Source organism: Heptranchias perlo, chromosome 23, assembly GCF_035084215.1.
Source record: "Heptranchias perlo isolate sHepPer1 chromosome 23, sHepPer1.hap1, whole genome shotgun sequence".
In the NCBI taxonomy this organism is placed as follows: domain Eukaryota; kingdom Metazoa; phylum Chordata; class Chondrichthyes; order Hexanchiformes; family Hexanchidae; genus Heptranchias; species Heptranchias perlo.
The window spans coordinates 45,569,528-45,588,124 of NC_090347.1; the positions used below are offsets into that span (position 1 = coordinate 45,569,528).

Here is an 18,597-nt window from a genome sequence, read left to right on the forward strand (position 1 = left end):
ACTCCCATTATTTTAACTGTCTCCTACCCCTCCCCCCCCCTCCCCCGCCCCCCCCCCCCCGCCCCCCCTGGTTCCCGCTAGGTGGGGGGAAGTTAAAACCGGGGCCTTTGTCTCAGTTTTCACTGCAGAGACTAACAAAGAGGAAATTTCAACAGTCGAAGAATGTCAAGGGCAACAGTACGATGGTTAATATAGAAAGATGGAGAGACTCGACAAACTAAAGGACAAAGCCCTGGTTATACTTGGATTACACCCACAGATACTCAAGCTAGGGAGGAGATAACAGAGGCACTAATATCCATATATAAAATTTCAATAGTGCCAGAGCACTGGCAAACAACAAATGTAATTCCTTTCATTGAAAAGGGAGACAGAACTAACCCAGGGAACTAAAGGCCAGTTAACTTAATGTCAGTGGTAGGAAAGAATCTTTGCTAAAAGATCAGATAACAAAACATCTAGAAACGGAGAATATAATAAAGAATAGTCAGCATGGATTTCTAAAAGGAAGATCCCGTTTAACCTACTTTATTGAATTCTTTGAAGATTAACAGAAAGAGTAGACGGGGACAATGCAGTGGATGTCATACATTGACTATCAGAAGGTGCTTTGATAAGGTGCAATATAAGAGACTCATGACAAAGGCCAGGGCGTGTGGAGTCAGGAGCCAGGTAGCAGAATGGATTGAAAGATGACGACAAAACAGAGCACAGAGGCTGGGAGTTGAGGGAAGTTTCTCAGATTGGCATAAACTGGGAAGTGGTGTCCCGCAGGGATCCATGCTGGGACCACTGTGGTTTGTCATATACACAAATGATTTGGACTCAGGAATTGGAGGTATGGTGTTGAAATTTGCAGATGATGCCAAATTGGGAGGTTTAGCTAGTAATGTGGAGGATTGCACCAAAATACAGGAAGACAGACAAGTTGCAGGGGGGCTGGATAAATGACAAATGAAATTCAATATGGTGAAGGGTGATATGGTTTGTTTTGGTGGGAGAAATAAGGAGGCCATTTATTCCGTGGAAAGTAAGAAACTCAATGGGGTAGAGGAGCAGAGAGATCTGGGAATGAAGATATATAAACCGCTAAAAGTAGCGACACAAATTGATACAAAAGCAGGGAGGTAATGTTAAATTTATTAAGAACCTTGGTTAGACCTTGGGTAGACTTGGAACACTGTGTGCAGTTCTGGTCTCCATATTATAAAAAGAAGCACTGGAGAAAGTGCAGAAAAGATTTACAAGGATGTTACCAGAATTGAGACGATGCAACTCGTCAGGAATGATTGAACAGGCTGGGGCTCTTTTCTCTGGAAAAGAGAAGACAAAGATGAGGGTGGTGAACTGTGGAATTCTCTACCACAGCAGGCAGTGGAGGCCAAGTCATTAGATGTATTCACGAAGGAGATAGATATATTTCTTAATGCTCAAGGGATCAAGGGATATGGGGAAAAAGCGGGAACAGGGTACTGAGTTAGACGATCAGCCATGATCATTTTGAATGGTGGAGCAGGCCCGAAGGGCCGAATGGCCTATTTTCTATGTTTCTATGAGACCTGATAGAGGACTTTAAAATGATGAAGGGGTTCGATATGGTGAATGTGGAGAAACTGTTTCCACCTGTGGGTGAGTCCAGAACAAGAGGCATAAATATAAGATAGTCACTCATAGATCAAATATAGAATTTACACAGAGAGTGGTGAGAAAGTGGAATCTGCTGCCACATGGAGTGGGTTGAGGTGAATAGCATCAATGCATTTAAGAGGAGGCTTGATGTGTACATGGAGGAGATGGGAATAGAGGGATATGATGGCGGGGTGGGAGGAGGCTCGTGTGGAGTATAAACACCAGCACAGACCAAATAGGCCGAATGGCCTGTTTCTGTGCCGTAGATTCTCTAAGTCGATGAAGGGGCCATTCATGAAATATTAACCTGCCTGTTCTCTCCACAGTTGCTGAGTGTTTGCAGCATCTGTTTCTGTTTCAGATTTCCAACAGCTGCAGTGTTTGTTTTTTGTTTCTAGGCTTTACACGATATTCTGGCTGTACCAGTAAACGGAGCTGATTATAATGGGGACCTCAGCTTAGCTCCCCACAGTGGCCTATCAGTACAGGCACCTCCCAATGTAGCCTTCAGCTACAAAGAACAGACGGACCGAATTTCAACTCCTGGCCCGTGCTGAGTTATCTCATCTCAGCCAGGGTGGCAGTAGGGGCTGTTACAATTGGCCTGGGTGCTCCCTGGGGTGGGGGAGGGGAGAGTTGACCAAAGGCCCACTCCTGATCACTGTCCGCTGACTCCTGCTGGAAAGTGCGATGGGGGGACGCCTTATGAGGGCAGGATGATGCTCAGTTGGGTGCAATGTCCCCTCAATGGTGGAATAACCTGCCAACACTTGATGTCCAGGCTCACACATGGAGAATGGGCACTTGGATGAGGTGCCAAAGGGGCACCATCGCCCGTGGGACTGTACCCCAGGTAGAGCCAGCCCAAGAGGGGGAAAAATTAGAAAGAGAACAGCCTTGATTCTATTTAAAAATACATTCTGGGGATGTAGGCGTCGCTGGCAAGGCCGGTATTTATTGCCCATCCCTAGTTACCCTTGAGAAGGTGGTGGTGAGCCGCTGCCTTGAACCACTGCAGTCCGTGTGGTGAAGGTTCTCCCACAGTGCTGTTAGGTAGAGAGTTCCAGAATGTTGACCCAGCGACAATGAAGGAACGGCGATATATTTCCAAGTCGGGATGGTGTGTGACTTGGAGGGGAACTTGGAGTTGATGGTGTTCCCATATTCCTGCTACCCTTGTCCCTGGTAGAGGTCGGGGGTTTGGGAGGTGCTGTTGAAGAAGCCTTGGCGAGTTGCCGCAGTGCATCCTGTGGATGGTACACACTGCAGCCACGGTGCGCCGGTGGTGGATCGAGTGAATGTGAAAGCTCAGAGCCAAGCGGATTGTATTGTGCAAACCGTCCTGTCACACAGATTACATGGCTGGAGTTCACGTCCATACAATCCATGGGCTTGAAAGTCACATCAAATTAATAATCCTTCTATGAGATGACTGCTTAAAATGGTTTCTTTTGTACAAGACGAATTCTGGGCTTGTTGAGGGACTGGTGGTGCAGAGAGTTAGACACTGGCCTTTCTCCTCTGTGACCTTGGTTCAAATCCAACACTGAATGATGGGGTGAAAGTCCTACTCTCAGTCCAGTTCCAAGTGAGCCTGGGGCAAAGCAGAAAACTGCTCCTAATTCTGCACAGAATCTCACTCACAAAGATCACAGGGCGGATGGTGTGGGAAATCAAAAAATGTTACACTGGTAACAGCAGTAGATGGGACTCTTGTGAGGTTGGGGATGGTGTAGAGGGAGCTTCACTCTGTATCTAACCTGTGCTATACCTGCCCTGGGAGTGTTTGATGGGACAGTGTAGAGGGAGCTTTACTCTGTATCTAACCCGTGCTGTACCTGCCCTGGGAGTGTTTGATGGGACAGTGTAGAGGGAGCTTTACTCTGTATCAAACCCGTACTGTACCTGCCCTGGGAGTGTTTGATGGGACAGTGTAGAGGGAGCTTTACTCTGTATCTAACCCGTGCTGTAGCTGCCCTGGAGTGTTTGATGGGACAGTGCAGAGGGAGCTTTACTCTGTATCTAACCCGTGCTGTACCTGCCCAGGGAGTGTTTGATGGGACAGTGTAGAGGGAGCTTTACTCTGTATCTGACCCAGGCTGTATTGTAAAGTGCCCCATTTACCAGCACTAACATCCCTCTCAATTTGATGAGGACAAAGGCAGCAATAGATAAATTCCCAGCCTGTGTTCTGATGTGCTATTGGACACATTCTTTAACTTGTATCTGTTTAGAGGCAGCGTTCTCCATCTGTCCTTGGTCTGTCCTGACCTCCTCCATCTAGTTGGAATCCGCTGTACCTGTTTTTTGACACTGGGTCCTAATTCTTGTAGATAATACGAACCTTTGCTAAGCTGCATCTGAATGACGTGGGTGTGAAGCGCAGCCTGTTGAACCGACAGCTCGGAGAGGGACCACTGTCCAGGTACTGTAGGGAAAAGAGTTGAAGGGTCACAAACGGGAGAAGGATGAAGCTCCATTCGGCTCAGTTGGTCAATGCACAGAGCGAGGCCCTCGGCTCGATTCGTAGTCTGTGTGGAATTAGCTGATCTCAGCCAGGACGGATTAGGGTGACTTCCATTCTCTGACTTAGCGAATCGGGAAATCAGCCAGCTCCTGATCGAGTGACTCTGCCAGGAAGTATCTGTGTGTGGGTGTCAGGGGCTATCAGGCTTGCCTGTCATGCCCCCCCACGGACAAACAGCCTGCAGATGCTCACTGTCTCGGCCCACACATGCAATGTACCAGAGGGCCCCCAGCACGGGTCGACGGCTTCAGGAGGGGAGGGCAGAAAGTTGGAAGAAAAGACAAGACAAAACTTTAACACTAATGAGAGAGAGAGCACGTTTCTCCTTTACGGTATGATTTTCTGTCCCTTTTACCCATCAGTGCCCTGCACCAATCAATATTAGAGGATAGGTTGGTGACCTGCTCCCAATCCAACACTGCTGCTCCTAAACCAGCCACTAGGACTAAGCATTGGTCAGGGAAGGCCCCTGTGTCTGCTCGGTGGTTGCCATTGGCTAAGATTGTAAGTCATGTAGGGCAAACCCACATGCCACCATAAGTGAAAGAACATGGTGCCAGCATACTGTGCCACCTCACCTCTGTGTTTACCAAATCGCATGTCAGTTGATTGAAGAAAGTCACAAGACAGTTAGCTTGGTGTATAACTTTATTAGGTCCCAAGCCCACCCAAATTTAACCAAGCATTAGATTCATAGATTACAATTCTATTCTTTGACAAGTTAAACTTTCTAGCCATTGCACAGTCACAACTCAGGACGTCTTCCCTGGGCAGAATCCAAATCCAAATCCTGCTCTCACGAAGTGCCAGCTAACTAATCTGCTCCCTCTCCTTGAGACAATCATTCTCATTGTTACCTTTATCAGCCAGCTGTGGTGCACTGACTTGCTTTCACAACACGGGAATAGGCCTATAGTTACTGCAGAGGCTTCATTCTTATCTGAGCTTTTTCTAGGTTGTAGACTGAATGAATTCCTTTCTTTGTCTAGTATTTCCTATTACCCCTCTGCTTAAGCTAGTCTTTCTGTTCTGGCTGATTTGCTCAAAGATACGTTTTCCCATTTTCTAGCTAGTTTGATGTCAGACACTATGTGACCGTCTATATGTCTTAACTCAAGCTAACTTCAATTACCTACGATGCCTGTGTTAGCTGTATTGTCATTGTTTAATGCTAAAACAAATATAGAAGCACATTTATTTTCCAACAATGGGTGTGGTAGCCTAGTCCTTATGATACTATTGCAACTTAGAGGCCATGAGTTCAAATCCCACCATGGCAAGTTGTGTAATTGAATTCTGGCCGGTACCAGAAAATGACCACGAGAAGCTATTGGATTGTCATAAAAATCCAAATCGTTCACTAATGTCCTTCAGGGAAGGGAACCTGCCGTCCTTACCCAGTCTGGCTTACACGTGACTCCAGTCCCACACTATGTGGTTGACTCTTAATGCCCTCAAGCAACTGGGAACGGGGCTTGCCAATGTTGCCCACATCCCAAAAACAAATTTTTTAAAAGTACATTCTGCTAAACTGCCACAGGCCCTAAATGTAATGAAGAGGTATCTCTCCAACCATTGTCCCTCATTGATATTTTGTTGTTGGGAGCAGCCTTTCTGTGCAGACCGTTCCGTCTTACGATACCACGACTGGGGCAGTTTATCACACTGTCACATTTTTGCCACCTCAACTATGGAGAGCAATCGCAGGAAGTTTAAGTTGTAGTCCGACAGCTAAAAGTGTTTCTAGCAGTAGACTGTGCGAGTATTGAACCCAAGTGAACTAAGGATTCAAACTTGAAGTGTTATTGGGAAACCTCCTGAGCCTGAGCTCCATTTCAAATGAGTCTTTATGTAGCGATCTCTTTCTTTGATCAACCGTGTGTCTGACAAATGTTTGAAAGCCCATCACCACATCTAAGAGTCTCTAAACCGAGTTACTGAGGATTCCACCTGGGTAGAGTTTTGGCTTTCCTGGTACTGAGTGCCCATGGGGACACGGTCCAGTTATCTAGGCCTCAGTCTCAGCCACTCCCTGTGACAAAGCATTCCATGCTCAGCAATTCTCTGTCTGTAAACCAGAATCTTTAACTTTGGTCTGGAATTCAAAATGATTACTTTATTCTCATTTATAAATCACAAATAATCCATTGTTTTCTTCATTACAGAGAGGCCTATAAAGCAATGAAGAGCCTTGAATATAAATCTGGTGATTCTGAAGCAACTTTGCCATCCCTCAAAATCAACTAGAAGTGGTGCTATGCTGGCACCCACGGACGCTACACTGGCACCCCAGGGACACTACACTGGCACCCCACAGACGCTACACTGGCACCCCAGGGACACTACACTGGCACCCCAGGGACGCTACACTGGCACCCCAGGGACGCTACACTGGCACCCTGGGACACTACACTGGCACCCCAGGGACGCTACACTGGCACCCCAGGGACGCTACACTGGCACCCTGGGACACTACACTGGCACCCCAGGGACGCTACACTGGCACCCCAGGGACGCTACACTGAGACACTAATACACTTCTATACTGCATTTACACTCATTTCACATTTGAGTTGGCTTGACCTAGCCTGGCTTGGTTCTCGGTACAACACAAAGCTGAAGTCACTGATTAGTTTACTATATTGATATTAAAACAGGATAAGTGTCCTTTCGGGCTGTGATAACATCCCTAATAGCATCTCCTCTATTGTCTTCTTCACACTGACAAGCGTTGAAAAAGTGGACGCACACAGATATATGTCTGCTTCACAAGTCCAGATCCATTCAGATTCCCATCTGGTTCTCAGGATTCCGACTGCAGATTGAGGGAGTCTAACTAGAGAAATAGTGATGGTGTTCTGTTCCAGATAGTTTCATTTTCCCTTCTTTGCTCCTCCCCTAAAGGCAGTGGGGTAGTGTTCTGCTGGAGCCCACCCCTGTCCGCATCTCGTCTGAATGTCCATTCTTCACATGAGTGTATGGAGGTCATTTGATCAAGTAGGACATTGCAGCCATGCCTTATCCTGCCCTCACCCAATATCCACACACACTCTTTCCAACCGGGGTCTCAGGATTAATGATAAATAACAAACCCCTTGCCTGATTTTCCCTACCCAAACATGTATATATTGATGACCTGGACTTGGGTATAGAGGGCATAATTTCAAAGTTTGCAGATGACATGAAACACGGAAATGTAGTAAACAATGTGAAGGATAGTAACAGACTTCAAGAGGACAGAGACAGACTGGTGAAATGGGCAGATACATGGCAGATGAAATTTAATGCAGAGAAGTGTGAAGTGATACATTTTGGTAGGAAGAATGAGGAGAGGCAATATAAATTAAATGGTACAATTTTAAAGGGGGTACAGGAACAGAGAGACCTGGGGGTGTACGTACACAAATCTTTGAAGGTGGCAGGACAAGTCAAGGCTGTTAAAAAAGCATAGCGTACAAAAGCAAGAAGTTATGCTAAACCTTTACAAAACATTGGTTAGGCCTCAGCTGGAGTATTGTGTTCAATTCCATGTGGAGAGACTGGAGAAGCTGGGGTTGTTCTCCTTAGAACAGAGAAGGTTATGAGGAGATTTCATAGAGGTGTTCAAAATTGTGATCAGTTTTGATACAGTAAATAAGGAGAAACTGTTTTCAGTGGCAGAAGGGCAGAGGACACAAATTTAATGTCGGCAAAAGAGCCAGAGACGACATGAGGAAACATTTTTTTACGCAGAGAGTTGTTCTGGAAAGCACTGCCTGAAAGGGTGGTGGAAGTAGATTCAATAGTAACTTTCAAAGGGAATTGGATAAATACTTGAAGGGGATAAATTTGCAGGGCTATGGGGAAAAAGCAGGAGAATGGGACTAATTGGATAGCTCTTTCAAAGAGCCGGTACAGGCACAATGGGCCGAATGGCCTCCTCCTGTACCTAAAATAAAACCAAAGGGTGCTGAGGCCAACTTCAGCACCCGAGATGAGATCAGCTGACTTGGCACAGATTAGGGATCAAACCTTGGACCTTGCTGGTGTATGTGGATCAGTACCATGCTGGGCTGTGCAGTCTCCCACTGAGCCATCGGCAGGATCTTCCCAGTTTTTTTAGTGTTGTATTTACATGTGACTAAGTGAGTGGGCAAAACTGTGGCAGATGGAGTTCAATGTGTGAAGTGTGAGGTCATCTACTTTGGACCTAAGAAAGATAGATCAGAGTATTTTCTAACTGGTGAGAAGCTCAGAACTGTGGAGGAGCAGAGAGATTTAGGGGTCCAAGTGCAGAAATCACTAAAAGCTAGTGGACAGGTACAAAAAATAATTAAAACGGCTAATGGAATGTCGGCCTTTATCTCAAGAGGCTGGAATTCAAAGGGGTGGAAATTATGTTAGACTCTGGTCAGACCCCATCTGGACACTGCATTCAGTTCTGGGCACCGCACCTCAGGAAGGATATATTGGCCTTAGAGGGAGTGCAGTGCAGATTCATCAGAATTATACCTGGGCTTAAAGGGTTAAATTATGAGGCCAGATTGCATAGACTGGGCTTGTATTCCCTTGAGTAGAGAAGATTAAAGGATGAACTAATTGAGGTGTTTAAGATGATTAAAGAATTTGATAGGATAGAGAGAAACTATTTCCTCAGTTGAGGGAGTCCAGAACAAGGGGGCATTACCTTAAAATTAGAGCGAGGCCGTTCAGGGGTGATGTCAGGAAGCATTTCTTCACACAAAGGGGAGTGGAAATCTGGAACTCTTTTCCCCCAAAAAGCTGTTGAGGCTGGGGGTCAATTGAAACATTCAAAACTGAAATTGATAGGTTTTTGTTAGGCATGGTATTAAGGCAGGTAAATGGAGTTAAGATACAGATCAGCCATGATCTAATTGAATAGTGGAACAGACTCGAGGGGCTGAATGGCAGGGGGTAGCTCTGATAATGAAGGATGAGATAAGGAGAGTAGTGAGAAAGGATCTTAGTTCGGAAGATCAGGAAATAGAATCAGAATGGGTGGAGGTAAGAAATAACATGGGGCAGAAAACACACGTGGGAGTGGTTTATAAGCCCCCTAACAGTAGTTCGAGTGTTGGACAGAGTATACATCAGGAAATTAGAGGTGCATGTAACAAGGGTAATGCAATAATCATGGGGGACTTTAATCTTCATACAGACTGGGCAAATCAAAATGGGCAAAAGGTAGTTTGGAGGACGAGTTCATGGAATGCATTCGAGACAGTTTCCTAGAACAATACGTCATGGAACCAACCAGGGATCAGGCTATTATAGATCTTGTCTTGTGTAATGAGACAGGGTTAATTAGTAATTTCATAGTAAGGGATCCTCTGGGGCAGAGTGATCATAATATGATAGAATTTGACATTGAGTTCGAGAGTGACGTACTTAAGTCCGAAACTAGAGTCTTAAATTTAAACAAAGCCAATTACATAGGTATGAGGGGCGAGTTGGCCTAGGTAGATTGGGAAATTAAATTAAAGATATGACAGTAGATAAGCAATGACGAACATTTAAAGACATATAAAGGTTTAGTGTAACTTCTTTGCTTTTGTACTCAACGCCTCTATTTATAAAGTTTTTAAAATGGTTTTATCAACGTGTCCTGCCACCTTCTAAGATTTGTGTACATACACCCCCAGGTCACTCTGTTCCTGCACCCCCTTTAAAATTGTACCATTTAGTTTATATTGTCTCTCCTCATTCTTCCTGCCAAAATGCATCACTTCATACTTCTCTGCATTAAATTTCATCTGCCATGTATCTGCCCATTTCACCAGTCTGTCTATGTCCTCCTGAAGTCTGTTAATATCCTCACTGTTTACTACATTTCCAAGTTTGTGACATCTGCAAACTTTGAAATTGTACCCTGTATACCAAGTCCAGGTCATTAATATATATCAAAAAGAGCAGTGATGTTAATATCGATCTCTAGAGGACATCACTGCACACTTTTCCCTCTGTCTGAAAAACAATCATTGACCACAACTCTCTGCTTTCTGGCTCTCAGCTAATTTTGTATCCACGCTGCCATTGTCCCTTTAATCCCACGGGCTTCCTGCCTGATTGTTCAGGTGGATGTAAAAGATCCTGTGATACTATTTGAAAAAAAGCAAGGAGTTCTCCTGGCCAACATTCCTCCCTCAACCAAAAATAGATTATCTGGCCTTTCATTCATCTATCTACTTTCTGGGACACTACTGTGTGCCTGTTTACATACATCCCCTCTGATTCCCGATGCTCAACCTCCCTCTCTGTCCTCTGATTCCCAATTCTGTTCTTCTCTCTCCTCTGATTCCCAATGTCTCCCTCTATCTCTCTCTCTCCTCTAATCCCCCATGTTGTCCCTCCCTCTCTCCTCCCATTCCTGATGCTCTCCCTCCTTCTATCTCAATGTCTCCCCCCTCCTCTGATCCCCAATGCTCTCCCCCTCTCTCTTATCCCTGATGCTCTCCTTCCCTGTCCCCTCTGATTCCCAATGTCTCTCTCCTGATTCCCAATACTGTCCCTCGCCCCCTCTTTGATTCCTGATGCTGTCCCTCCCTCTCTATTCAGTGATACCCGTGCTGTCTCTCCCTCTCCTCTGATCCCTGAAGCTCTCCCTCCCCTGATTCCCGGTGCTGTCCCTCCCTCTCTTCTCTGATTGCCGATGCTCTCCCTCTCTTTCTCCTCTGACTCCGAGGTCTCCCTCCCTCTCTCTCCTCTGAATCCCAATGCCGTCCCTCCCTCTCCTCTGATCCCTGATATGCTCCCTCCTCTCCCCTCTGATTCCCTTCGCTTGTCTTACCTTACACATTATGATACAGACAAAGAAAATCATAACACATTGTACAGAAAGCAACAGTAAAAAATGAATTATCTTCCAAATGCAACCATATATCAAGAAATCATCCCCTGGACTTACAAGAATCTTGTAGCACTCCTTTACTGTTATCCGTTAACTGTCTGCTATCTGTTTACTGTCTTATGGATAATGTTCTTTTCCATTGGTGTCAATGTGTAAGGAAATGGTTAATCAGACTATCTTGCAGTCTACTAATGTTCTACTGCTATTGATTTCTCTTTGTATTTTGATATAAATATAAAGATATGGGTGATGTCGGGAAGCACTTCATCACACAAAGGGTGGTGGAAATCTGAAACTCTCTCCCCCAAAAAGCAGTGGATGCTGGGGGTAAATTGAAAATTTCAAGACTGAGATCGATAGATTTTTGTTAGGTCAAGGTTGTGGATCAAAGGCGGGTAAATGGAGTTGAGGTACAGATCAGCCATGATCTAATTGAATGGCGGAACAGGCTTGAGGGGCTGAATGGCCTCCTCCTGTTCCTATGTTTCTTTAGCTTTTGCCTGTTCAGTGAGGAAGATTTGGGTGCAAAGACCACTGAACTGTTGAATTAAGACTGACCTTAAAGCAATGGTCAGTTTAGACAATAAACCTAATTAAAGACATTCCAGTGCATTTTGCAGGGAACTCTAATTAGTTGATAACAAGTTGTGCAGAAGGGAACATCTGCGAATACATCTTTTGGTATGGAATGGTACAGATTTATAATTAGAAGCTTCACTTGGTAGAATGGTAACAAGAGTAAATCTATCGATAAGATAACAAAGTAGGGAAATATGATTCTTAAATTGTAATATCTTAAGTGGTTAGAAGTATACAGCATTTCTAAAGTTATAACTACCTGCTTAATGAGAAAAGTTAATAGGAGACATGGGTATGAAAGGGTTCAGCACAGTCACAGCACAGGCAGAAAAGCTCCCTTAGTCCATTGATTAGAAGGGAGGCTTTGAAGATAAGCACCTGCCTGAGAAAGATCACAGACTGGAGCTGGAAATTAGGGAATGTGAGTCAAGGAAAGGGAATTATGGATCTGTGGCTGCGAGGACAGAACATAATCAAATCAGTGATGAATGATACATAATATGAAACATGTGAAATGTCAAATGGAAGGGGTGAGAAAAAGGTATAAAAAGTGGGCATTGGAAGAATTGCTTTAGAATTCGTAAGGTTTGATCAGCCTGCAAAACTGATCTCGGAACTGCAACGTGTTTGAAGTCTACTGCTGAAATTTGCAAGGTTTTGTCATAAGTACTGCTGTTAAGTGTATTGTATGCTTAATAAATCTGTGACCATCTGACATTCAATGTTGCGAACTCTATTAATTTGAGGAGTAAATTATAAATAACCCTCACATTTACACCCATGCTCTAACAAGCGGAAAGGAAATCGGGTGGAGTGTACAGCCGGCTGCCGATTCACCAGCACCCATTTTTCACTACAACTGAAGCCGAATTTCCTCCGTCTTTCAAGCTGATCAAGGTGAACGGATGCTCGTGCTGCCTTCTGCCGATTTCAAAACTGGATAGGGGCGAGGCTTAGGGCGGGGGTAGGGCCTAAGATAATTGACAGCAACCGCATGTGAAAAATCGATTGATTCAGATGCTTCTGTTTAAAAGTCATGATTTTTTAAATGTTTTATTTCCCGATTTTCCCCGCTCTCAGGCAGGGCCTCACTCTTGCTGGATCTCGCTCCGTTAAAGCTAGCAGCCCTCCACCATCTTCTCCAAGTAGCCATTCTTCACGAATGAGTCTAGACAATGAGCGTCAACAGGTTATTTAACAGTGAAGGGTGGGGTGGGGGCGGAGGTAGGAATCATAGCCGAGTCTGATCCACTCCTTACCCCACACATGCATACACGCGGGACTCACGGGATAGGACCACGGCTGACGTTTCCTCCCCATCCCTAGACTTGGCGAATTGTAATGCCCCAACTGTTGCCCTGGTTCCAATCACCGAACCCTGCAGAGCCTTCAGGTGATTGTTTTTGATCTGCAAAGTGAGAGAAATGGAACTTTTTTTTCCATTCCTGGCATCCAGTCCTAGCATGAGGCACACCTCTGCTCCAATCTCAGGAGACTGCCCCTTACTGCTCCAGTATGTCATTTCGCCCTTTTTCAACAGTTTTGTGGCCGTTGCCCCCTGGTAATTTGATTGAGACTGCCTCAAACCTATTTACAGCCAATATACATATAATCTACAACAGGAAAACAGGCCACTCGACCCAACCAGCCCATGTCGGCATTTACTCTCCTCGCAAGAAAATAATTCTTATCACGTTTACCTGCCAAGTTCCCACATCCCTTCAACTCCTTTTTCTACATCCACCTATCCAATCTAATCATCAAAATTGACATAGTTTCTGCCTCAACCACTAATCCTGGAAGTGAATTCCACAGTCTCACAACTCTGTGTGAAGAAGTTTCTCGTGCCGTTCTTTCTAAATCTCTAACATTTAATCTTGTATCCATGACCCCTCGTTCTAGACCCCTCAACTACTGCAAACAGTCTGTTTCTATCTACCCTGCTCCATCCTGTCATCATTTTAATCACTTCCAGCATATTGCCCCATAGCAATGACACCCAGCTCTACCTCTCTACCACCTCTCTCGTCTATGTGTTGTCAGACTGCTTGTCCGATATCCAGTCCTCAGTGAGCCGTAATTTCCTCCAGTTAAACATTGGGAAGACCGAAGCCATTGTCTTCAGGCTTGGCACAAACTCCTTTCCCTTTTCACCGATTCCAACCCCCTCCCTGGTCACTGTCTCAGGCTGAACTAGACCGTTCACAACCTTGAGGTCCTATTTGACCCAGAGTTGAGCTCATATCCTCTCTATCACCAAGACTCTCTACTTCCATTTCTGTAATATCACCTGTTACCCCAACTCAGCCCATCTGCTGCCAAAACCCTCATCCATGCTTTTGTTACCTCCAGACTTGTCTATTCCAATGCTCTCCTGGCCGGCCTCCCATTTTCCACCCTCTATAAGCTTCAGCTAATCCAAAACTCTGCTGCCTTTATCCTGACTCGCAGCAAGTCCAGTTCACCCATCACCCCTGTGCTCACTGACCTACATTGGCTCCCAATCCCCTTACACCTCCAATTTAAAATTCTTATCCTCATGTTTAAATCCCTCATTGGCCTGCCCCTATCCCATCTCTGTAACCTCCTCCAGTACTACAACCCTCCGAGAACTCTGCGCTCCTACAACTCTAGCCTCTTGTACATCCACCACTCCCTTTACCCCACCATTGGTGGCCGTTCTTCAACCATCTAGGCCCCACACTCTGGAATTCCCTCTTCACCTCTTTCCCTTCCTTAAAATCCACCTCTTTGACCAAGATTATAGTCACCCATCCTAATATCTCCTTCTTTGGCTCGGCATTGATTTTTGTCCGATTAGGCCTCTGTGGGATGTTTTTCTACATTAAAGGTGCTATATGAATGCAAGTTATTATAATCTGTGTTGTAATGAAAAAAGATCCAATCGAGAGAACAGACTTTCATCCCATTGATCTGACATGGAGTAGAACCCAGGTCCCAGAGGTGAAAGGTCAGTGAGCTAACCCACGGTTTCACCCAGTTCCCCCCCCCCGCCCCCCCCCCCATAGCTGCCACCTTGAATGGGGGAGTGAGGGCTGCTGAGGGAGCTGCAGCTCTATGTTCCTTCCCTTCTGGATTAAGTATGACTGGGAAGGGGGAAGAGTCCACCATTCTTCATGAGTGGAACTAATGGCTACCAAATTTCCAGACTGGGAACGCAGCCTTCCTCACCCACCTAGCTAGAAGAGCATCCAATAGGATAGACATCTTGACATTATCCAAATGATAGCAAAGAGGTTTGGTTTATAACCGCCTGACACTCGTGGAGTGAGTATATTCTCCTTGTCGTAAAGTGCACTGCTTGGCTCCCCCCACCCACAGTTTTCCTTCCCCGACCCACCCCCATGCCTGGACCTCAATTTGACATTGGCCTTTATTTCCAGGCTCTGCCAGACTTTGTCTCGGTGCAGACCTGTGTCTCCCTGGCTGCAAACAGGACTCACTGACCCTTCATGGGGCTTGGTCCCTCCAGTACTTCACCCAAATGACCAGTGTGAATGTCGGCAGGGTGATTAGAGAGGGCATCGCAGCCATCGAACCTATTGAGTGACCTTTTCAGCCGATGTGGCTGTATAAGCATCGGGTGCAGGATGAACTTCCCTCGCTGCACCAGCGACACTCAGCTGCTGGCAGAGTTACATTTTGACAGAGCTTTTGTAAATAAAAAACAAGCAAAGGATTGCTGGTTTAATTATGGGGAGGGAGTAGTGGGATTAGTTTTGGATTGATGCAGGGCTATGGGGAGAGAGCAGGGTGGTAGGATTAGTTTTGGATTACTAGAGTTAGGATACTAGTTGGATGGGCCTCGATATAGGAGTTAGTATACTAAAGAGATGGGCCTCAATGGGAGAGTTAGGATGCTTCAGGGATGGGCCTCAATGGGAGAGTTAGGATACTAGAGGGATGAGCCTCAATGGGAGAGTTAGGATACTAGAGGGATGAGCCTCAATGGGAGAGTTAGGATACTAGAGGGATGGGCCTCAATGGGAGAGTTAGGATACTAGAGGGATGGGCCTCAATGGGAGAGTTAGGATACTAGAGGGATGGGCCTCAATGGGAGAGTTAGGATACTAGAGGGATGAGCCTCAATGGGAGAGTTAGGATACTAGAGGGATGAGCCTCAATGGGAGAGTTAGGATACTAGAGGGATGGGCCTCAATGGGAGAGCTAGGTTACTAGAGAGATGAGCCTCAAAGGGAGAGTTAGGTTACTAGAGCGATGAGCCTCAAAGGGAGAGTTTGGATACTAGAGGGATGGGCCTCAATGGGAGAGTTAGGATACTAGAGGGATGAGCCTCGATGGGAGAGTTAGGGTAATAGAGGGATGGGACTTGATGGGAGAGTTAGGATACTAGCAGGATGCACTTTGATGGGAGAGATGGGCCTTGATGGGTTAGGGTGCTGGAGGGATGGGCCTTGATGGGAGAGTTAAGGAACTAGAGGGGTGGGGTTTGATGAGAGTATCTAGGGTATTAGACGGATGGGCTTCATTGGGAGTGTTAGGGTACTTGAGGGATGGGCCTGGAAGGGAGCTTTAGGGTACTAGAGGGATGAGGCTCGATGGGAGAGTTAGGGTACCAGAGGGATGAACGATGATGGGATAAATAGAGAAGAAAGACTTGCATTTATATAGCGCCTTTCACAACCTCAGGACATCCCAAGGTGCTTTACAGCCAATGAAATACTTTCTAAAGTACAGTCACTGCTGTAATGTAGGAAACGTGGCAGCCAATTTGCGCACAGCAAGATCCCACAAACAGCAATGTAATAAATGACCAAATAATCTGTTTTAATGATGTTGGTTGAGGGATAAATATTGGCCAGAACACTGGGGAAATCTCCCTGTCTCCTCTTTGAAATAATGCCAAGGGATCTTTTACATCTACCTGAGAGGTTTAACGTCTCATCCGAAAAACGGCACCTCTGACAGTGCAGCACTCCCTCAGTACCGCACTGGAGTGTCAGCCTAGATTTTGTGCTCAGGTCTCTGGAGTGGGACTTGAACCCACGACCTCAACCAACATCACTAAACCAGATTATCTGGTCATTACCTCATTGCTGTTTGAGAGACCTTGCACAAATTGGCTGTCATGTTTCTCTACATTACGAGTGACTACATTTCCAAGTACTTCATTGGTGTGGAGCGCTTTGGGATGATCTGAGGTCATGAAAGGCGCTATAGAAATGCAAGTTCTTTCTTTTCTATCATTTTCTTTCTTACAACTTGAGTGGTTGGTTCCAGTACCCACCACATGAGTGACGGAGGCCCATTGCTCTATGGGGAGAGTTTATCAGTTTTGGATCAATATGGGCCATGGGGAGAGAGTGGAATCGTGGGATTAGTTTGGGATTGATACAGAGCTATGGGGAAACAACAGGGCAGCTTGACCGGTTTGGATTGGTGGAGGGCTTTGGGGAGACAGCGGGGTAGTGGTATTAGTTTGATTACTTTTGAATTGCTCCAGCAAAGAGCCAGTTCAGGCATGATGGGACGAATGGCTTCCTTTATTGCTGTAACCTGGGGTACAGTTCCACAGTCATTAACAGATCGACAGAATATTGTTCAGACAGTGTAGAGGGAGCTTTACTCTGTATCTCACCCGTGCTGTACCTGCCCTGGGAGTGTTTGATGGGACAGTGCAGAGGGAGCTTTATTCTGTATCTCACCCGTGCTGTACCTGCCCTGGGAGTGTTTGATGGGACAGTGTAGAGGAAGCATTATGCTGTATGTAACTCATGCTGTTCCTGCCCTGCCAGTGTACAGACCAGGTTTGATTCCATTTTTCTGAACTAGCTGAACTTATAGCCAATTCAGTAGATTTTTTTTATTCGTTCATGGGATGTGGGCGTCGCTGGCGAGGCCGGCATTTATTGCCCATCCCTAATTGCCCTTGAGAAGGTGGTGGTGAGCCGCCTTCTTGAACCGCTGCAGTCCATGTGGTGAAGGTTCTCCCACAGTTCTGTTAGGAAGGGATTCCAGGATTTTTACCCAGCGACGATGAAGGAACGGCGATATATTTCCAAGTTGGGATGGTGTGTGACTTGGAGGGGAACGTGCAGGTGGTGTTGTTCCCATGTACCTTCTGCTCTTGTCCTTCTAGGTGGTAGAGGTCGCGGGTTTGGGAGGTGCTGTTGAAGAAGCCTTGGCGAGTTGCTGCAGTGCATCCTGTGGATGGTACACACTGCAGCCACAGTGCGCCGGTGGTGAAGGGAGTGAATGTTTAGGGTGGTGGATGGGGTGCCAATCAAGCGAGCTGCCTTGTCCTGGATGGTGTCGAGCTTCTTGAGTGTTGTTGGAGCTGCACTCATCCAGGCAAGTGGAGAGTATTCCATCACACTCCTGACTTGTGCCTTGTAGATGGTGGAAAGGCTTTGGGGAGTCAGGAGGTGAGTCACTCGCCGCAGAATACCTAGCCTCTGACCTGCTCTGGTAGCCACAGTATTTATGTGACTAGCCAGTTAAGTTTCTGGTCAATGGTGACCCCCAGGATGTTGATGGTGGGGGATTCGGCGATGGTAATGCTGTTGAATGTCTAGGGGAGTTGGGGTACTGTAATTGTTCTCAGCACCCACCAGGGAGGGAAACAAGAAATGAAAATCAGTCATGCTTCCCTTGTTGGATATGTGGACTGTGACAAATGCAGAGTTTTTAGCCTGCACCAAATAAGAAAAATATCAGTAGTTTATGTTATCGTGGCAATAAGTAGTTAAAATGGAAGTTGATACAAGAAGGTAAGAAATAGGAGCAGGAGTAGGCCATACGCCCCCTCGAGCCTGCTCCGCCATTCAATAAGAACATGTCTGATCTTCGACCTCAACTCCAATTTCCTGCTCTATCCCCATATCCCTTGATTCCCTTAGAGTATAAAAATCTGTCGATCTCAGTCTTGAATATACTCAACGACTGAGCATCCACAGCCCTCTGGGGTAGAGAATTCCAAAGATTCACGACCCGCCGAGTGAAAAAATTCCTCCTCATCTCAGTCCTAAATGGC

At 45.9% G+C, this 18,597-nt stretch overlaps 1 protein-coding gene across 4 annotated transcripts in view; it reads left to right on the plus strand.

Annotated features, from left to right (window-relative positions):
- Positions 1-7,363, plus strand: part of LOC137341424 (protein HEATR9-like) — a 143,147-nt gene extending 135,784 nt beyond the window's left edge. For 3 of the 4 annotated variants that reach the window (XM_068004536.1, XM_068004538.1, XM_068004537.1), the window contains 2 exons: positions 3,963-4,054; positions 6,322-7,363. In XM_068004536.1, coding sequence (XP_067860637.1) covers positions 3,963-4,054; positions 6,322-6,403 — 174 coding nt within the window. In that variant the 3' untranslated portion in view covers positions 6,404-7,363. The remainder of the gene's footprint in view (positions 1-3,962; positions 4,055-6,321) is intronic. The other variant, XM_068004539.1, reaches the window with a different exon arrangement.
- Positions 7,364-18,597: the final 11,234 nt, after the last annotated feature.